This window comes from Equus przewalskii, chromosome X (assembly GCF_037783145.1).
Source record: "Equus przewalskii isolate Varuska chromosome X, EquPr2, whole genome shotgun sequence".
Lineage (NCBI taxonomy): Eukaryota > Metazoa > Chordata > Mammalia > Perissodactyla > Equidae > Equus > Equus przewalskii.
Genome location: NC_091863.1, coordinates 14,551,466 through 14,573,302, shown reverse-complemented (window position 1 = coordinate 14,573,302; position 21,837 = coordinate 14,551,466). Strand labels below are relative to the sequence as shown.

Below are 21,837 nucleotides of genomic sequence, written 5' to 3'. Positions count from 1 at the left end.
AAGGACAAAATCCACACTTCCAATATTTTAGTTTTTGGAAAGTGTCTCACTTAGGAAGTCATATGCCAGTGTCTCCAAAAGGTACAAATATAAAAGAATTAAATGAAATATTATGTTAGATCATACCAGGCACCTCAACCTCTCTGTGAGAAGGAATTGTTTTTTATTTACCACAGCCTTGGGACTGGATGTCAGGGTGGTCTCTGTGTACAGTGTGTGGTGTCAGCGTGGGGTGGGGGGGAGGTGATGGGGTGGAGGGATGAGAAGGATGCCTTCCCAGCCATTTTAAGCTGGGAGGAGCCTTCCCATTGTGTTTCCTCTTAGCAGAAGTGCCCACGGGCCCTTGAAAGAGCTAGCATAGTGGCAGTCACCACCCTCAAATCAACCAGGTCAGGCTCCTCAGTCCATCAATGGGTTCCAGATAGTCAATTGAGGACTTTTGGTTCATAATGAAAGATTGATAACCCTAGTATGTTGACTATTTGGTTTACAGTTTGGAGTCCTTCACTTTGCCTGCCACTTGACTCTTAAAATTACATTCCAGATGTGTATAAGTTAAGGGTAACACTAGCTGCTGTAGCAGACAAACCCTGAAATCTCAGGAGAAGATAATTCCTCACTCATGCACAATCCAGTTAGCAGAAACAGAGGGGTCTTTGGTCTTGCAGTTATTCAGGATCCAAGCTGCTAGAGACTCTGCCTCAAGACAGGGCTTCCAAGGTTGCCCTGAATTTGGGAGAAAAGAGAGTAGAGGATCTCACAGGAGGTTTTTATGGGACAGGCCTAGAGGTGGAGCCAATCACTTCTGGCTCCACCATATCTCATTGGCCAAGAAGTCATGTAGCCACACATACCTAGCTGCAAGGGAGGCTGGGAGATGTCTAGCCATGTGCCAAGAAGGAAAAGAAATTGGGTTTGCTGAACAGCTCACCAGTCTCTGCTACTAGAATGAAATAGAACGTGATCTTTATTCTTTCTTCTCACCACCTTTGGTTATTAGAACTGTGTGTGACCAGTGTTTCCCATCTTCCAGGGGTACCAGCTGTGGTTGTGACCATTGTCCTGATTATATCCCCAGATAACTATGGGCTTGGATCCTATGGGAAATTCCCCAATGGCTCACCCGATGACTTGTGAGTACAAAGCCCCCAAGGGAATGTTAAGTGAACTGGAAAACAAAATTCTCCAAGAAAGTGGAGGATCTAATCAGCATATCAACTCCAGCTCTCATCCTAATAAAATCCAGGAACATTTACAGCTGGCTTCACAGTTATATATGTAATGAGATAAGCTAGTTGGAAATGTTGTGCTACTACTTAAGTATTCAAGAAACAAGTTAGAAAGAAGTATTTCGAAAATACTTTCATAAGTCTCTAATAAAAATGAAATACCAGCTACATTATATTAGTAAAGATTCATGGAATAGAGTAACTAGGAGTTCAAGGGGGTAAAATCCTGAATATTTTCAAAGAATATTTTTTAAATACCTTCAATCACCAAGTGTCCTAAAATAAACTAACTCTCTTCGATTTTTTTTCCTAGAGCTATAAATGGTTCTGGAAAACAGTGGCTTTATCTTTTTTTCTCTTTTGTACTTGTAGGAAATATTTCAGTAAAGTGATATAGATTTTCATTGTATCGTTTTGAACCATATTTCAGCGTTGTAATATGTTTTCCCCTGTTTTCTGCCCCCCAAATTCCAGTTGCTGGATCAACAGCAATGCTGTATTCTATATTACGGTTGTAGGATATTTCTGTGTGATATTTTTGCTGAACGTCAGCATGTTCATTGTGGTCCTGGTTCAGCTCTGTCGAATTAAAAAGAAGAAGCAATTGGGAGCTCAGCGAAAAACCAGTATTCAAGACCTCAGAAGCGTTGCTGGCCTTACGTTTTTACTGGGAATTACTTGGGGTTTTGCCTTCTTTGCCTGGGGACCAGTTAACGTCACCTTCATGTATCTCTTTGCCATCTTTAACACCTTACAAGGTAAGCTGTACAGCACACTGAATGATGCCAGTTGAACTTAAAAATATCGCTACTAAAAGTTATCTGCAAAGTGGCTTATTTAGTAGTTTAAGATATATGCACTGAAAAACAGATTTATCTTTGAGAAAGGGTGTTTTGAGATCCTTGGAAGAAAGGCATCCACTAAATTCAAGAAGTGGTACTTTTTTCTTCCTATCCATCATTATCTCCTTGGAGAGAACATATTGAAGGGAACCTGCCAGGAGCTCTTTCTGGGACAGTCAATTACTCTTCCTTCACTTGGTTCCTCACCTTCTGTATTTTTTCACTTTTTACTGAAGTAGAACATGCATACAGAAAAGTGTACATACCATAAATGTCCCTGTGAGGTCTCACCACTCGGACCTAGTAGCTCTGTGTTTCAGTTGAAGACAATGATAAATGTCAAGTCAATAGACAGACCCAAGTGGCAGCAGCCTGGCCCAGTGGCTAATCCTGAGAAGTTGGTCTGCTGGGACATGCAGCAGGAAAGGGGCAGGCTCTGTGTGTCACCCTCTGCTTCTGCACTTCCCATTGTTAATAAAGTCCAGCTGCAAGTCATTTAGGAATCCTCTTGGTATTCTTTAGAAAAGCAAATTACTAGTTCTTTTAGCTCAGTGTTATAAAACTTGTCAGCTGTGATTAATTTTTGTGTGTGTGAGGAAGATTGGCCCTGAGCTAACATCTGTGCCAATCTTCCTCTATTTTGTATGTGGGACGCCACCACAGCATGGGTTGATGAGCGGTGTGTAGGTCCACACCCAGGATCTGAACCCTTGAACCCCAGGCCGCCGAAGCAGAGCATGTGAACCTAACCACTAGGACACCAGGCTGACCCAGCTGTGATTAATTTTTGTTTTTGAGAAAGATTAGCCCTGAGTTAACATCTGCCACCAATCCTCCTCTTTTTGCTGAGGAAGATTGGCCCTGAGCTAACATGTGTGCCCACCCTCCTCTATTTTATATGTTGGACACCTGCCACAGCATGCCTTGATAAGCAGTGCATAGGTCCATGCCTGGGATCTCAACTGGTGAACCCTGGGCCACTGAAGCTGAGTGCACAAACTTAACCTCTCCACCACCGAGCTGGCCCCAAGTGATTTTTTTTTTTTTTGAGGAAGATTAGCCCTGAGCTAACCACTGCCAGTCCTCCTCTTTGCTGAGGAAACCTGGCCCTGAGCTAACATCCGTGCCCATCTTCCTCTACTTTTTTTATATGTGGGACCCCTACCACAGCCTGGCATGCCAAGTGGTGCCATGTCCGCACCTGGGATTGGAACCGGCAAACCCCGGGCCGCTGAGAAGTGGAACGTGCGAACTTAACCACTGCGCCACCGGGCCGGCCCCCCCAAGTGATTAATTTTTAATGGAAGTACTTTGACATTAGAAGCTGAACAGGCTAATAGGTTTACATTACAATAACAGTTCATGTCCCTTGGTTTCCTTTTATTTCAAATCCTCATTGGGATGCCTTTTAATTGCATTCTCATCTGCTTGTTTTCATTTTTTCCATTTGCTGTTAGCTTCCATAGCATCCTCCTGTAGGTAGGTCAAGGAATAGATCATGTTGCTGGTTTTCAAAGAAACTCCAACCTGAGATGGAATTGAAATGCCTAATTTGGCTATCGGTTCTTATTTGGAGGAAGCCAGTTAATATGCTTGTTGGTTACATACAGTTGTTCATTTTTACCTACAATTGGTATATCCAGGTGTTATACTACTATTAAAGAGAAAAGTTTTATTTGCCAACAGTGTCCTGTGAAAGTAAGAGACACTTTAAGAGAAAAAAATACCTGCCCAAATCACACTAATCCTAAACAGGAAAGCAAGGTACCTACTCTCACATATTTCGTGTGGAAACTGAACCTGCCTCTTTCTCTTCCTTTCCCCAGAATGTCTTCTCATTAGAATATGAATGGATAGAAGGAGTGTATTGCTTCAGTTATAAAAGGAGACAATGCCTAATTCACAGGGCTTTGGGGGGGATTAAAGGAGACAGGTGTGCAGGTTCTGATTTGGGACTTGGGAACCCCATTTTCATCTCACTCATACACGTTGTTTCTCCCCTAATGCAACCGAGGGTAGCCACCCAGGGTGGCAAATGAACAAAGGTGTGCAGTAGTCAAGACATCAGTCCTTGGGATGGGAATGGGTACCCGACTAGAAGCAAACCTGATATTTTAAAATGAAGATTTTAAAGTAGATAGGTTGGGGGTTGGGGAGAGGGAGAACTCAGAATTCATCCATTCATTCAGCAAATATTTATTGGCAAAAACCTTGAGGAGTGTTAGCAATGGGGCTGTGTGGGAGCCCTGTGCCTGCCTGACCTGGACAGAGGTAGGTGGCAGGCGAAGCCTGGGGGCCGCTTCAAGTCTGTAGTGTTGCCCTCTTCTTGGCCTGGATGCCAGTGGAGAATTTCCTTGAGCAGGTTAGAGGGAAAGTGGAAGGCAGACAAGGAGTGACTGCAGTGCCCCAGGCTAGGGAAGGAGAAGGGAAGGCTCAGGCAAGGGACAAGGCTGTGGGCTGGAGAGGAGTAGTGAGGGATGAGGGATGTGAGACTAACAGAGGAGATGGCAACTGACAAAACTTGGAAATTGATTATAAATACAGATGGGTGGACAGGTAGAAGCCTAGGTACCAGCTGGCATCCTGGGTGGATGGCTTGTACTTCCAAAGATAGGGAAAGCTAAGGACAAGATGTGAGAGGAGAGACAGTGAGTTTAATTTTGGAAATATGGAGTAATCATTCCTTTCATAAGTATTTTTTATCTTACAAAAAGAGTCCTTCTAGGGTGCCTTTCAGTAGCAAATTTTCCCAGGGCTTTGGACTTTTTTTCAATTTGCAAAATTTCACTTTGCCTATAGCTGCCAAAGATGTTATCTTTTGTGCAAAGCAAACTCAAGACATTCAAGTCTCAGTTTGGAACTCATTGTGTTATGGGTTTTTTTTCCCTATAGGATTTTTCATATTCATCTTTTACTGTGTAGCAAAAGAGAACGTCAGAAAGCAATGGAGGCGGTATCTTTGTTGTGGAAAGTTACGGCTGGCTGAAAATTCTGGTAAAGATTTACCTTACTTTTTCTCCTTCTCTTAAATCTTGAGGAAAACATTGCATAAGTTAAGATCCAAAGTAATCAGTGCCAAAGAGCTATCAGATCTGGAAATCAATGAACGGAACCTGCCCAACAGAAAATTTCGGTTATGAACACTAGGGAGAAAACCTAGTGAATTAAAAAATAATTACTCATCTCTGGGAACTTAGTGAGCAATAGAATTAATGGGCTGGCTGCTTCTTGAATGAGGCAACAGTGAAATTTTTAGAATTTATTTCCTTTTGAGCTCGTTTTCCATTTACCCAAAGTAATTCTTAATATTTACCTTCATAACTTTTTAAGTCTTGACTCAACCTTTTCTCCACAGGTCTTGGTTGTAAGTTGCTTAATTTGTTACTGGGCCAGGCTTTGTATATAAGCTTTAGCATACATTTGGTTGTTTTGAAGTTTTTTTCCAGGTATGTCCTACTGAGTTGTAGAGCAAATAGCTCATTTTTAAGAAAATAAGAAAAATGAAGTGCTGTTTGAAAACCTAAATTCTTTTTGTATGAATACAACCTTTGCAGTATTTCAAAGATCTGGTTGCATAAGATCTGTACTCAGAAAATGGCAGTATATATAGTTCAATCATTTGCTTGGATTTAAGAACCATTAGTCATCACAACACAGTCGATTTGTCTTCTTGTGAAGACAGTCCTTGGCTCTGAAGTACTACCTAATTCAGTGGATATTTATAGACACAATCAAATTAGCTTGGCCTTTAGTTCCAAGAGAATATAGGTAACTTTTAAGCAGGCAATCATTTAAAGGAAAAATGTATATGGTCATAAATGAAAATACATTTTATCACACCCACTTGTGAGATGCGTGATTTCTCTGTAAGATCTGGAAGTGAGAGATCAGTTGCTAGAGGGGGTCACACTCTGTCTCTTGTATTTGAGCTTCAACATTCCCCTTGTTTTCCTGTAATGCTTATTCTGCTGTAGACTGGAGTAAAACTGCTACTAACGGTTTAAAGAAGCAGACTGTAAACCAAGGAGTGTCCAGCTCTTCAAATTCCTTACAGTCGAACAGCAACTCCACCCACTCCACCACGCTGCTAGTGAATAACGACTGCTCAGGACTCTCGAGCGGGAATGGTATGTCTCAATATAGGATTTCTCAAGCTAGTTTTATCCTTTAATGGCATTTTTGCTAAGCAGAGTGAATAATTACATATATGACTAGTGGATCAAAATGTGGTTCCCTTATAAAAGAGAAAGTTTATTAATCCAAATTGATTCATTTTAGAGCAAATACCAGAACAATTGTTTTGTTTTCTTTTTTTAAGATTTTGTTTTTCATGATGGGAATGGATGATGACCTAAAAGTTTTAACGCTGCAAATCCTGATTTAAGTATTGCCCAAGGACTTCAGTGCTGTGCTATTTCTGTGCAAGCAGTGCCTAAAATAGCTGATAAGACTATATGGATTTTTAGTACATCTATACTCATACACATCTTCAACACTTTTAAACCTTCCTATTTTTTGCCTGTCACGTTTGTTCATTCTTTTCCACACTGTGGCTGCCTTGTGACAGTGCCCAAATCCCCATGGATATATAAAATACTGAATGATGAATTGCGACCAGTATTGGTGACCATATATGTCACCAATATATGAACAGATTATTGCTGCCACACCTCCTTTACTCACTAATTCTGACATTTCTAGCTAAAACTTCCAGTATGTTTTCTTTCATAAGACTGGGGCTGTTCATGCCTCATAAAAGCTTATCTATTTCTATCTTCTTAATATATCTTTTGCATTTTTATAAAAACTTAAATTCTGCTAGTATACTTTCTCCTTCCCTGGAGAATTTGCCTTTATTCATTATTTGAGGATATTAGTTATTTTCATGACAAATTCAAATAAATTTGTGAGAAGGTTCATACACCTGCCAGATAGTTTTCCAACCGCCCAAAGATGGGAGGTCCTGTTGGTTTGCATAGACTTTTAAAATACAACAGGATGCCTCTAAATCAAGGTTTCTCAACCTCGGCACAATTGACATCTGGGGCTAGATAACTCTTTGTTGTGGGGGCTGTCCTGTGCATTTGGGGATGTTTAGCAATATCCTTGGTCTCCACCCACCATATACCAGTAGCACCCACCCATTCACCCTCAGTTATGACAACCAAAAATGTCTTCAGACATTGCAAAATGTCCCCTGGGGGGTAAAATTGCCCCCTTCCCCTTTGTTGAGAACCACTGCTGTATGAGAAACAGCTGCCATGTGGCCTTAGCTCTTTACTATAGATACTAGAGGGAGAGCTCTGGGTTCTGTGCCAAATGGCTATATCAGGAATGACTCAATGTAGGTAAACAGAGTAGAGGCAGTGGCAATCAAGGCTAGTTAATAAGTTAGTGTGAGAAAGTTAAGTTCAAAGTAGGGAAATCAGAGGTGTGAGGTAAGTCATCAAGAAGCCTCAGAATCACAACATATCAGTAAAGCCTACCGGCTTGGATAAAAGTGTTTGGGGCTCTTACAGCCAGATTTTTCCATATTCTAGAAAGAACTCAAAGATGAAGGCTCACTTGCCTAGCCTATCAATATGCTGCCATCCTTTGGACAGTCAGATTTGACGGAAGCAGCACATTTTGCACAGGTGTTTGACATGGCTGATTTGACACAGCTATTTTTGATGGCTGGCAGTGGGGGTGGGGGTGCATTTGAGGCCACCAAAATGGCCAAGTGTTTAATGCCATGTACCAGAGGCGTCAGACAGACATCCCTAACTCCCCAGTCTGCACACCAGGATCTGGGATGGATGAGGAATGGGATAGGCAATTTGAAAAAAGCAGCTGGAAGTTTAATGGTTTGTTTATGATACCAGGTCAGATTGTTCCTGCACCAAAATGCCTAGCTCAGGGCAGCTGCCTCAGACAGTCACATGCCCTATTTGAGCTGTGCCCAGAAATGGTGCTATGTTAACCACCTAGTTTGGGTGAATAGTACATATTTCAGTTATGTCTTAGAGGCTTGGGTACCAGCAGCCATCTCACTTGGTACACGAGGCCCCAAGTCACAGTTTGGAAGAAACATCACATGTTGACTCCTTTATTTCTGAGCCATGTAACTTTGAACAAAGCTTAATTTCTGAAACCTTTCTATCATCTGTGAAATGGGGCTAATAATAGCACCCATCCCGTAGGGTGATAAATGAGATGAAACTGATGAAGTTCTCAGCACTGTTAATCGTTATTACTATTATAATTATGGCATGAACTAACGAATGGGCTTATTATTCAGCTTTCCACATTGTATTCCAATGGTATAATGGTCAGAAGGATGGTGTCAAGTAGCTAGAGGGTCTCAGTAGCTGCGCCACCGCCCCCCCTGCCCCCCCCCCCCCCCCCCGGCCAAATCAGGGCTTGCTCAGGGTAGCAGAGGCCCAGGTCCAAACCACAATTTCTTTAGAATGCCTAGCTTCTCCCTGGCCTGGACTCTGAGGCAGAATTGGTGGTTTGCTCTTGGGAATCAGTCCTATTCTGATTTGGTCAGAGGGGCTGGTTTAGCCTGTGAGAGACGATTTTTTCTTGCCATGACTGTTGTCGATCTGAGTTTCTCTGGTACAGAGTTTTATTTTATAGGAATCTTAGAGAACCAAGAACCTTGTAAGGGGACGTATGGGGATCTCTGTTAACCTGAACTTTTGGGGGGAGACCAGAATATTACACTCGGTTATCTTACACATATGCTACTACTTGAAATCAATATATGTTCACCCAGAGTTAGGAAATGGGCCTTTTAAAATCAAATATATTGCTTTGCTTCATATTTTGACCATTTCTTTTTTTTAAAAAACTGCCATAGAGAACTGGTTTCTGAATCATTCTCCAGTTTGTTTTGCCTACTTTCAGTGGCCTTAGGGAAAAAATGAAAAGTAAATAAAATATGACAATATAGCACAAATATTTTTTTAAAAGACATACTCTATGTGTTCATACTGAAGAATAAAGTGATGTTTAAGTTTACTTTTTAAATGCTTTCTGTGGATGCTTCATGACGCCAGTTTTGTTGCTCCTTACATAGGGAATGCTTCTACAGACAAGAATGGTGTTTCTTTCAGCGTTCAGAATGGAGACGTGTGCCTCCATGATTTCACTGGAAAACAGCACATGTTTAATGAGAGAGAAGATTCCTGCAATGGCAAAAGCCGTATCGCTCTCAGAAGGACTTCAAAGCGGGGAAGTTTACACTTTATTGAGCAAATGTGATTCCTTTTTCTAAAATCAAAGCATGATGCTTGAGAGTGTGAATATGTCCAATTTTACCTTTTACACAATGTGAGATGTATGAAAATCAACTAATTTTATACTCAGCAACCTCTGGAGGAGCATAAACTAATTGAGGGCAATGGTTACTATTAGAAGAGGAAACCAAGACATTATACCATGGTTTTTAGACATTTGCAATTTGGTTTCACATCTTTCATTTTAAAAGAAGATTGCTTTTAAACAACACACTAAGAATAAGACTCATTTAAAAAACAATCAAAAGTAGTTCACTTCCAGCCACATTTTAAAGAGGCTAAGTTATCTTTGATAACATCAGATAAAGGAACTGTTGACTTCAGCCTGTCGGTGAGTTTAGTTGTGCATGCCTTTGTTGTAAATAAGCTAAATTCTAGTGACCCACATGTCAAAAATCTTACTTCTACATTTTTTGTATTTATTTTCTACTGTGTAAATTTATTTCTTTGTAGAATTGTGGTTGTGTTATGTCTAATGTGATAATTCAGAAAATCCTTGCTGGTTCAGTGAATTCTAAAGCTCCTTTTGGAGATTACATGGGATGTGAAATACAGAAACGTCACTGAAATCAGGAAATAATGATGCCAGCCAGACTGGAAAAATGTAAGCAGACAGTGCCACAATTAGCTCATACAGTGCCTTTGAGTGAGCTATAAAAAGGTGCCCCCACTGGGCAGACACAGCCCCATGGGCTCATGGTTTGACAAACAGAGTGGGGGCCATATTTTAGCCCCACTCACTCACCCTCTTGGATGTACCCTTGTGCAGGGTACAACCTGAACAACCATACACGGCATCCGATACTGATACCCATCTCCTGACCTCATCCCTAGTCATCAGATTATGGAATCTGCACCAAGATGTTTAGCTTAATACTTTGGCCACAGAGAGGGATGGAACTGTAATCTAGACCATATGTCAGGAAGATTGTGAATGTGGAGGAGATACATACACTGCCACTTCTCAAATCCCCAGAGCCTTTCAGAAAAGGGGAGTAGAGTAGGATTACTTTTTAAAAGAGATGTATATAAGGAAAATAATCATATTGCTGTTCTTTAAAAGACAACTGCATGGTACTTTGTTGATTGTTATGACTGGTACACTCTGGCCCAGCCAGAGCTATAATTATTTTCTAAAAGGTATCAAGTTTTGACGAGTGTATAGTGACAAGAGGGAGCAGCTACTGGGAATGGTGAACTATCCTGCAATGCTATTGTTTCCATATGTATCAAACCCTGATTGCTCCTAGCTATAGAGGGTCCATCTGGCTTCCCACCTACAGCTGCCTGAGCAGTGCCTCAAGTATGTCCTTATTAGGAACATTTCAAAACCCTTTAGTTTAGTCTTTCCCTAAGGTTCCCTTGCATATATTTCAAGTGAATGTTGTATCCCAGACTAACTGTAGTAATAATGTAATACACTTCCATGAGTGCTGATTTGCCTTTGCAATATTTCTTCTCCGATTTATTTAATTGTCTTGTATTTATACATTAAAATCGCCAAAATAAATTTGCAATTAAGTCCTTTGAGAACTTTCACAAACAGAAAACGTTTGAGATCTCTTTCCCTGGCGGCATGGCATGGAAGCGGTTGGACGGGTCTGATTAAGACGAACACACGGTAACATCTTTTGGCAAACAGCAGGCACACTGTGACTGTGAAGTTAGAGCAAGGATTGTTCTGCCTCACGAGATCAGTTGCTGAGGTTTCTTTTTCATTTTTCCCTTACTCTTTCAAGATTATCTCTTTAACACATGTTGCCGTTGGCCCACACAAGCCCCAGATTTGGATCCCCTCCAAGTGTCTGCTTCCTCAGCATCAAACAGAATTTCAAGAAGGTGAGGACAGGATTTGGGGTTTCTGGGGAGCACAGGAAAGCCACAAACATGGAAGCTGGCCTCAACTCCACAAGAGTTCTCTGAGCAATCTCTCCTTCCCCGATGCTCAGCTGCCTCAAAGATGTTGAGTACTAAATTGATGAGGAAAGTGGTGAGATAGTCTAGATTTGGGAGGCAAGATCTCAGAAACCAAATCTCCTGAAGCAGATTATGTAACCAAAGTGTACACACAAAAGGATGCACAATGTCCTATGTCTTTTAGATCCCGCCCCCTCCCTTATTTTCTTATTGTCTTGTGTGTCTGGGCTGCAGTCCTTAAGCCAAATTCTCTTGTCTACTTTTTTACTTCAGACAGCGAAGGGCAGGGCAGAGAGAATGTTCCTGAGAAGCATCCTCCTTTGGGTTTAAAATTGTTCCCACAATCTAAGATTCTACTGAAGGAGACAGAAGTGGTGCCAATATGAGGAGGCAAGGAGTGTCACAGCAGTGGCCAGTATTTGAAGAAGTATTTCCTCAGAACATTCGAGAAGTTTTTTCCCAAAACACACTGCAATCAGTAGTGTTTGCATAACTTCAATGAGCAGCATCATGATTGTTCTCAGCAAAAATGGTGAAATGGCTTCATTTGGGATACTGGGTTGTGTCTGACGAGGTCACTTAGGAAACAGGTGAGTTTGTTGAAGGCCATTTCGATGAAGAACTAACTTAGTGAATGAGCAATTTACCAAATGGACTAGTGTGTTGTCATTTTGTCTCCATAACAGCATTTTAAGGACTATTTAGTTTGTCTCTGCCTCAGCTGCTTGCTGCTGCGGTTGGAGGCTGAGGACAGGAAAAGGAAAGACTGAGTGGACTTAAGAACATGGATGGGAATAATTCTTATCAGTATATTCTTTTTTCTTTTCACCTCAGCCTCTAGGTACAACATCAAAAAGTTGAGGCAGACAAAAATTGAATACCCTCTTCCAGAATATATTCTTTTAAATATATTTATAAATATATTCTTCACTATGAAGAAATCTTATGCTCCCTGGTGTTTCCTCTCTTTACTGCTCAGTTTCCAACTAGCTACAGGAAGCTGAAACAGAGGCAAATTCAACATTCTTTAAAATATTGTGATGAAAAACAAAATGATTTCCAGTTAACTAAAATTAAATTGCCATAGAAGTAACTAAATTTGGCAAATTGGCTATTTTCAGCTAATTGATTCAGAATGGACCCTCTCCTCTATGTCAAAGATGGAGTGCTTTTCTTTAGAGTCAAAGACCTGAATCCTCCAGGACAAACATTTGTTGGTTTCCACTTTGGACAGTGACATGTGGCTCTCTGGGAACTTCCTTGGCAGAAGCCCCTGTGGCAGAACAATGAGCAGACCCTCTGGCTGGGGTCAGAAGGGTCATACAAGGTATCACTCTAGGGTCCAGTTTTGGGTTTTCATCCTTATGAAGATCATGAATCAGCTTCAGAAACAACAACATACCCCATCACATTCCATATCTGATTCCTCACAAATGTTTGAGAAATGACTTGGAGACAGGTTTATATTGGGTCACAACCAGAGAAAGGCTTCATGCATCTGGGAACGAAGATATAGAGGTTTTGTATTTCAGGGACATAGGATACTAAGATACGAGTCTGGTTTTTATATAGCACAGCTTCTAGTCCAAAATGAATCACTAAAGTTCACTTGGAAATTTAAAAGCTAAAAAGTAGCTTTCCTTCTTGGTTTTATCTGAATTTCAAGCTTATTGAAAACTGTAGCTTATACGATAATATGTATTAAAGCATAGATCAAAGCCTAAGAATGTAGGCTGGCTACACACCGAAAGGGGTGCATGTTTGTATAGCAGAATTTACGAAGAATGAGATAAGAAACTGAAAATGTTTCTATACTGGATGGAAATGCCAGGTAATGAGCAAAGGTCATCAGTTATTTCCCCCATGGCTGCAAAATGGACTCTTGAAGAAGCATTCAGTGTGAACAAAAGCAGTAATGAAAAGAAGCAATGATCCCAGCTTTTAGATGCAGAAGAATGCATGAGAGTTCTCGTAAGAGTACACAGTCAGATTCCAAAAGAGCTTTAATGGTGATAACAATGTCTCGTTTTATTTACCTCCAGACCATAGCAAATTCTGCATGGAAGCACATCACATGGATTGCTGCATAATTTAAGAGCCAAATAGTATGTGAGATAATGAGGGGTTTGGTGCTGTAGTTGAGCGACAGAGATTTATGTTATGAAATTTCTAAAATGAACTTAATTAAGGACTGTACATAGGGGACCCAGCTGAGCAGGACTAATTTTCTTTCTTTCAACACTAATTGAGCTACAACTACGTGCTCAACACTGTACCAGGCATGGTAGGAGATAGCAAAGACTGTTTCAGTGAATACTTACAATCCACTTAGAAAAACATACTTCACATGAAAACAAAAATAACAATATGAGGCAATATGTTAGTGTCAAATGATGATGAAAACAGCTATGATTTATGAAGTACTTTTCTATAAGTCAGGCATGGTGCTAAGGGCTTTACATTCATCCTCTTGATCAGAGTCACCCTAGGAGGTAGGTGCTATTATTATCCCCATTTTACAGATGAGAATATTGAATTTCAAACAACTAAAACAGCATACTGAAGTCCACACTGCTGTGTAAATGGCAGAACTGGAATTTGAACTCACTTTGAACTGACTCCAAGATCTAAGTTCTTACTAAAGAAATTGTTATGGGAATTCAGAGAATGGGGAGGCAGGAGGTGAGCTAGCCCTTAAAGAAAAGATAGGCTTGAGAAAGGCAAGGAGGAGAAGGGCTCACGTTGTCAAGCGTACAGTAAACGCATGGAGACTAGCAAAGAAGCTTGTGCAAATGATTACATTGGCCAAGGTGTCCAGGAGAATTCATATAGGGCCAGATTTTGGTGGAAAATGAATACTGGGCCGAAGATTGTGAACTGTAGGTAATTTGCGGCCATGAGCAACTGTAATGCCAACTTGCAAGTTGTAGGCCTGTAGGAGATGGACTGCAGGCCTGGTGAGCGGCGCCCAGGTGATTAGGGGCGAGGCTGCAGGCGCCGGGGGCAGCTGGGGGACCCTGCCCCGGTCGCCCCCTTTCCCTTCCCGGCTGTGCCCCGCTACTCGGCTTCCGCTCGGCAGCGGAGACGCGGCCCGCGGAGGGGCGCCCAAGCGGCTGCAGTGGGAGGCCCTATTTCTCCCGCCTCTGGTGAGCTTGGCTACCCTGCCCCGGGGCCTTCTCCGGGCCGCTGGATGAGGCAGCCTCATCCCCTGCTCGGAGGGCTCGGATCCGCTGCGGGGGCGTATCTGGGGGCGGGGCCAGGGACCTGACTGTGAGCTCATCGCAGGGCGGGGCCGCAAGCGACGCACGGTGTCAGGAGCATTCCGGGTCCCTAGAGGAGCGGTCCCCTTACCTTCCTCCTCAGGCCCGCTCCGCGGGTTCCGCTCCGCGCCAGGGGCGGAGCCGGAGGCGGGCCCAGGGGCGGGGCCGAGGGCGGGTCCAGGGAGTCCAGGTGGCCGCCGCGGAAGGGCCTGTTTCTCCAGCTTCCACTTGGGGTGAACGGCCGGCGGGGAGGTAAAGGGCTCAGGGATGCAAACTAGTTCCCGTCCGGAGTCAAGCTCTCTGCTGCTTCCGCGGGCCACCCCTTTTTTCTTCCCCCTCAGGCGGGGCCGCGGAGTGTTCCGTTCCGCGCCGGGGGCGGGGCGGGGCTGCGTGGGCCGGGGCCGGCGGGTGGGATAGGCTTGGCAGCCCGCCCGGGGGCCTCCGCCGGACCGCCTGAAGACAAAAAAGTCTCGGCTGGGGCATCGGCGCCCCACTCCCAGAACCCGGTTCCCCTCTTCTCCCGCGGGGCCGTGTGGGACCCGCGAACGTCGGGAGCGCTGCGGGCCTGGTCCAGGCGGGGCCGCCGTAGCGCTAGCCCCTGTGGCCGCCCCCGCGCCTTCTAGCTGTGCGAAAACGCTGGTTGGCTTGCTTTCCAATCGAACTTTGGTTCTATCATTTTAAAAAGTTCCGACCTCCTACTGTCGAGTTCCATCCCGAAAACCGACTGAGGCTCTAACTATTTGGGAACCAGGCCGTCTTGGCGGCTGCAGCCCTGGTGTCCCACCTCCGCGCAGCAGGTCGGGCGCCGCGGCCCCGGGAGCCTCGCGGAGATGAGGAGCAGAAGCAATTCCGGGGTTCGCTTGGACGGATACGCGCGGCTGGTGCAGCAGACCATTCTGTGCTATCAAGTAAGGAGGGGCCACCCCGCGCTAATCTCTCGTGGCACATTCTCTACCCAGTCCCCTTTCGTGTCCTGAGACTGCAGTTCAGGGGTTTCCTCTTTAAATCCAGTCCTTGCTGGCCGGTAGTTACCCCCACCCCGTCCTCTTTACGAGTCAGGAGACCGAAGGGCTGTGCGGCTCCTCTTTGCCGAATTCTTTGACCACTGTTTGGGACCGAAGACAGAAAGAGCTCCCTGGGTGCCCTAGTACAAAATGCGTCTTTTTGCATTGCCTCTGCTTCTTTCGGGTGAGGGAGGAGGTGTGTGTAGGTTGGACAGAGCGCACTGAATGATGATGGTGAACTCTGGACTGCGAGGGCAGTAGACAAGCGCAAAGAAGCTCCTGAGGTTTGCATCCCACTCTGGAGTGTTAAGCGACTGCTGCCGCCCATCCCATGAGTTACCTTGTTAGGAGACCCACCTGCGAGGGTCGTAGGGCTTACCCTAGTTGCTATTTTACACTTGAGAAAACTGCAGGCCAAAAGGGTTACTGCATGTAGTAGGGAGACCCAAATGCACGTCTTCTACTTCCAAGTTCAAGGGCACCTGTGAGGCTGCCCATGTGGTCTGTGGTGTGAATATGCCTGCTGTTTTGTATTACTGGGCTAATGGCCCATCATGTAAGACCACTGGACTATTTTTATTCCTATTGAAGACAGCATCTATGTTGCTTGCCCTCAATCAACAGCAACTATTTATAGGACCTCCGTGTCGGAGAAGGAAGTAGCATTCCATGGTTAGAGGCCCGGCATGCAAGTTGGGAGCAATGGTTACTCCCAAGCCACTGAGCATTTTCCCTACTTAGCCAGTTTCTCAGCTTAGTTTCCTCGTTCGGGAAATATTTATTGTGTACCTATTATATGCAAGGCACTCTGTCAGATGCTGGGCTTACAAAGAAGAACAAGTGCTTGTAATGCAGAGAAATTTATGCGTAAGGTATAGGTCCAGAGTCCCTTGTCTGAAACCCTTGGGGCCAGATGTGGTTTGCAAGTCAGAAATGTCCAAATTTTAGAAAGGTAATATACATATATTATATATTCTATAATAACTTCAGTGGGCAGCACCCCTTAATCAAACACATTATTATTCCCACGTCAGAATGTGACTGTTCACACTGAGTAGGAAAAGTAAAGGACAGCAAGTAGTTTCACATCAGTTCACGTTATCTTTTGCCACTGAACGAGCTTGCTGCAAACACTTTAAATTTTCAGAGCTTATTGGCTTTTTGGCTTATTGGCTTTTGAAATGGGCACAAAGGATTATGGTCCTTATTTGGGGAGTTTAGCCCAGTTTGGGGAGCAGAGGAGGAGCCCTGGAAGAGATGATGTTCCAGAATGAGAACTGAAGAACGAGTAGGCAGGCAAATGGAGGTTATTTTTTGCCTTCCTCTTTGGAATATATTATAATTACATCTACAAAGTGTTTTAAAATCCGAGTTGAGAGGCCTTTCTCTTCATTACTGTGGTGGAAGGGGCTGTATGGAGCTTGCTTCTTGTGTCACACCTGGGGTTGAACCCCTAGCTCTGCCTTGAATGACATATGTAATCTTTACTCAACCTCTGAGTCCAAGCCCTCATCTGTAAAATGGGGATAATAACACCTGTCTCCACTGAGATATTGTGAAGAAAAAGTTATTGCCCTGTATGTTGCCTGGGACCCAGTAGGCAATCAGTAAATAGTGAATGCTATAGGTGGTGTTATGACTCTGATTTAGGCCACACATTGCCAGGCCACACGTCCTTGCCTCACCACCCTGGGCCATCACGCTCCCTTTCCTGAATGCCCTGATACAGCTACTAATTGCTTTCTGATCTTTGAACATAATTATGTCTCCCCATTGATGCGGTGCGATCCTTAAGCACAGAGACCTCACCAGTTTGTTCCTTTTGTATCAAGCAGTGCTCCAGGCACATGAGAGGTCCCCTTAAGGCCTTGTTGATAAAATACTTCCTGTAGGCTCTCAGCCATCCTAATGACCCAGCTATTGATCCAGGCTTGTCTTCCCTCAGGAGCAAAAGAACTGTTTTCTCATCAAAGCAAATCCGCAGCGTTGGACTTTCCTCTCCAACATTTTAATGATTAAAGAAAAGTTGTCTGAGCCTTTAGTTGTATTTAATTTGGGGGTAGTTGGTGAGAAGTCCCTATGTTTGCCCTCTTTTCTCGTGCTGGCTGCATCATCAAACTCTTTTGGCTAACCGAAATCCTCCAAGTGCCTTCTGCTGGGAACTCCCATGAGCCTGCACGTGCAGAGTTGCACTCCTTCCTACCTTCTGCCTCGCACCCATCCCGCCCCAGCAGCTCGTCTTCACAGTCGTAGAGCCCTAACCCATTTAGGGCCTCGTCATCTTTTCTGAGTGATCCTAGGCAGGTCACCTACCCACTTTAAAAATGAATGAGCAATTTTATGTTATGCATATTTTACCACAATAAAAAAATGAGCTGGACTAGTGATTTCTAAAGTTGGTGCTGTATCTCCCCATCTCCTGTAGATATGTGCAGATGTTTATGAGGCATTTTTCGGTGTCAGCTGTTACAAGCTCTGAACTCAGTTTCTCATTTGCTTTTTAAATGAAGATCAACTTACACTGATTTCACTTCTTAGAAATCATTCAGTGTTTAATATGTCAAACTCAATCATTCTGTTAGATCCAGTAGTTTGTTCATTGTAGCTAGCGTGTCAACTAATTCTTTTTTCTGCATCTGTGAAAGAGAAGTACTTTCTCCATTAGTCATTTTCCAAATATACTTGCTACTAAATATTATTTGAATCTTTAAGACACTAAAGGAAAGAGATATGTTTATAAAAGGGTCTTTTTGCAGGTTTGGTTTTGTAAATAGAGAGAGTATAAATATACAATCTAGGGAGTTTCTTCAAATATTTATTAACTTAAAAAACAAAAGAAACTCCTAAATTTATTTTGGCCCCAATACTAACTTCATATGTTTCTTCAATATCAGCTCTGTTGGAAGGCTCATTAATAAAAATGTTAAGTACGAAGTGGTGATAAGAGCATATGGATCAGAAAGAAAAATAATGATCAAGGGAGTGTTCACTGTAACTAAAGAATATTTCGTATAAAAAGCAGACAATTAAGAGACCAGGACAGTAACTAAAAATTGCTGTTTAGTGGCAATGGAGTTTAAAATGAGAAGAATAGGGTAACTAAAACATGGAGTATGGAACAAATAGTGACAATAAGAAAGACTAATTTGGGGGAAAGTTTTAAAAAGATATGATTAAATACTAGAAAATAACATGGCAGAAGAATGAGAGGAGACTGGGGTTAAAGCATTCTAAGGCCCTTATCATGTTAAGAAGGAAGGATAGAGGTATTAGATATTTTAAGTCAAGAGTTCATATTTAAGCATTACCACTTAAGTGATATAAATGGAATATATAACTTAATGAAGGAATAAAGAAAATTTGATCATTCCAAGAGAAGGAAGGAAAAGAGTGTTTGAGGAGAGAGGGAAGGAAAACAAAACAAACCAAAGCATAGTAAGTGTAAAGGACAAAACAAGAAGACTGAAATAAGTCCAACTATATTAGTAATCACAAGAAATGTAAATGCTTAAATTAGCCAGATAATAGAAATTATTAACATATTTTTATTGTGGTCATAATAGTTTATAACATTGTGAAATTTCAGTTGTACATTATTCTTTGTCAGACACCATATAAATGTGCCTCTTCACCCCTTGTGCCTATGGCCCAAGCCCTTTTCCCCTGGTAACCACTAACCTGTTCTCTTTGTCTGTAAGTTTGTTTATATTCCACAAATGAGCAAAATCATATGGTGTTTGTCTTTCTCTGTCTGGTTTATTTTGCTTAATGTAATACCCTCAAAGTCCATCCATGTGGTTGCAAATGGGATGATTTTGTCTTTTTTATGACTGAGTAGTATTCCATTGTACACATATACCACATCTTCTTTATCCATTCATCAGTCGACGGGCACTTGGGTTGCTTCCACATCTCGGCTGTTGTGAATAATGCTGCAATGAACACTGGGGTGCATAAGTCTCTTTGTATTGTTGATTTCATGTTCTTTGGATAAATACCCAGAAGTGGGATAGCTGGGTCATATGGTATTTCTATTTTTAATATTTTGGGACATCTCCATACTATTTTCCATAGTGGCTGCACTAGTTTGCATTCCCACCAGCAGCGTATGAGGGTCCCCTTTTCTCCACATCCTCTCCAACATTTTTTATTTTTTGTCTTGGTGATTAATAGCCATTCTAATGGGCATAAGGTGATATCTAAGTGTAGTTTTGATTTGCATTTCCCTGATGATTAGTGATGTTGAGCATCTTTTCATTTGCCTATTGGCCATCTGTATATCTTCTTTGGAAAAATGTCTGTTCATATCCTCTGCCCACTTTTTGATTGAGTTGTTTGTCTTTTTGTAGTTCAATTGTGTGAGTTCTTTATATATTATGAAGAGTAACCTCTTGTTGGATATATGATTTGCAAATATTTTCTCCTACTTGGTGGGTTTTCTCATTTTGATCCTGGTTTCCTTTGCCTTCTAGAAGCTCTTTAGTCCGATGAAGTCCCACTCGTTTATTTTTTCTTTTGTTTCCCTTGTCTGAGAAGACATGGTATTCGAAAAGATCCTTTTAAGGCTGATGTCAAAGAGTGTACTGCCTATATTTTCTTCTAGAAGTTTTATGGGTTCAGGTCTTACCTTCAAGTCTTTGGTCCATTTTGAGTCTATTGTTGTGTATGAAGAAAGATAATGGTCTACTTTCATTCTTTTGCATGTGGCTGTCCAGTTTTCCCATCACCATTTATTGAAGAGGCTTTCCTTTCTCCATTGTATGTTCTTGTCGAAGATTAGCTGTCCATAGATGTGTGGTTTTATTTCTGGGCTTTCAATTCTGTCCCATTGCTCTGTGTGCCTATTTTTGTACCAGTACCATGCTGTTTTGATTGCTATAGTTTTGTAATATGTTTTGAAGTCAGGGATTGCGATGCCACCACCTTTGTTCTTCTTTCTCAGGATTGCTTTGGTTATTTGGGGGGTTTTTGTTGCCCCATATGAATTTTAAGATTCTTTGTTCTACTTCTGTAAAGAATGTCATTGGGATTCTGATTGGGATTGCTTTGAATCTGTAGATTGCTTTAGGTAGTGTGGACATTTTAACTATGTTTATTCTTGCAATCCATGTGCATGGATATCTTTCCATTTCTTTATCTCATTATCAATTTCTTTTAGTAATGTCTTATAGTTTTCCTTGTATAAGTCTTTCACCTCCTTGGTTAAATTTATTCCTAGATATTTTATTCTTTTTGTTGCGATTGTAAATGGGATTGTATTCTTGAGTTATTCATTGTGTTAGTTTGTTATTGGAGTATAGAAATGCCACTGATTTTTGTCAGTTGACTTTGTACCCTGCAACTTTGCTGTAGTTGTTGATTATTTCTAATAGTTTTCCAATGTATTCTTTGGGGTTTTCTATATATAAAATCATGTCATCTGCAAACAGTGAGAGTTTCAATTCTTCATTGCCTATTTGAATTCCTTTTATTTCTTTTTCTTGCCTAATTGCTCTGGCCAAAACCTCCAGTACTATGTTGAATAAGAGTGATGAGAGTGGGCACTCTTGTCTTGTTCCTGTTCTCAGAGGGATGGCTTTCAGTTTTTTCCCATTGAGTATGATGTTTGCTGTGGGTTTGTCATATATGGCCTTTATTACGTTGAAGTACTTTCCTTCTATACCCATTTTATTGAGAGTTTTTTGTCATGAATGGATGTTGGATCTTGTCAAATGCTTTCTCTGTGTCTATTGAGATTGTCATGTGGTTTTTGTTCCTCATTTTGTTAATGTGGTGTATCACATTGATTGATTTGCAGATACTGAACCATCCCTGTGTCCCTGGTATGAATTCCACTTGATCATGGTGTATGATCTTTTAAATGTATTACTGTATTCAGTTTGCCAATATTTTGTTGAGGATTTTTGCATCTATGTTCATTAGCGATATTGACCTGTAATTTCCCTTCTTTATGTTGTCCTTGTCTGGCTTTGGTATTAGGGTGATGTTGGTCTCGTAGAATATGTTAGGAATTTTTTCCTGTGTTCCTCAATTTTTTGGGATAGTTTGAGAAGGATAGGTAATAAATCTTCTTTGGATGTTTGGTAGAATTCTCCAGAGAAGCTGTCTGGTCCTGAACTTTTATTTTTTGGGATGTTTTTGATTACTGTTTCAATCTCTTTACTTGTGATCCGTCTATTCAGATTCTTTATTTCTTCTTGATTAACAAATTTTTTAAAAAGATATATGTGGTTTATAAGAGATAAAACCTAAAATAGGATACTGAAAGGTTGAAAGTAATTTAGTGGGACAAGATATACTAG

At 41.9% G+C, this 21,837-nt stretch overlaps 2 protein-coding genes across 12 annotated transcripts in view; both read left to right on the top strand.

Annotated features, from left to right (window-relative positions):
• The window catches only part of ADGRG2 (adhesion G protein-coupled receptor G2), a 113,394-nt gene extending 102,490 nt beyond the window's left edge, over window positions 1–10,904 (top strand). For both annotated transcript variants that reach the window (XM_070605289.1, XM_070605290.1), the window contains exons 25-29: window positions 1,034–1,133; window positions 1,704–1,987; window positions 4,964–5,065; window positions 6,046–6,198; window positions 9,135–10,904. In XM_070605289.1, coding sequence (XP_070461390.1) covers window positions 1,034–1,133; window positions 1,704–1,987; window positions 4,964–5,065; window positions 6,046–6,198; window positions 9,135–9,319 — 824 coding nt within the window. In that variant the 3' untranslated portion in view covers window positions 9,320–10,904. The remainder of the gene's footprint in view (window positions 1–1,033; window positions 1,134–1,703; window positions 1,988–4,963; window positions 5,066–6,045; window positions 6,199–9,134) is intronic.
• A 3,728-nt stretch (window positions 10,905–14,632) lies between these two features.
• Window positions 14,633–21,837, top strand: part of PHKA2 (phosphorylase kinase regulatory subunit alpha 2) — a 75,887-nt gene continuing 68,682 nt past the window's right edge. For 4 of the 10 annotated variants that reach the window (XR_011536067.1, XM_070605281.1, XM_070605280.1 and 1 more), the window contains exon 1: window positions 14,886–15,439. Coding sequence is in view for 9 of the 10 variants with exons in the window: in XM_070605281.1 (XP_070461382.1) it covers window positions 15,362–15,439 (78 nt within the window). In the remaining variant the exon portion in view is untranslated. Of the gene's footprint in view, window positions 14,784–14,885; window positions 15,440–21,837 lie in introns of those variants that run through there. The other 6 variants (XM_070605285.1, XM_070605282.1, XM_070605279.1 and 3 more) reach the window with 4 other exon arrangements.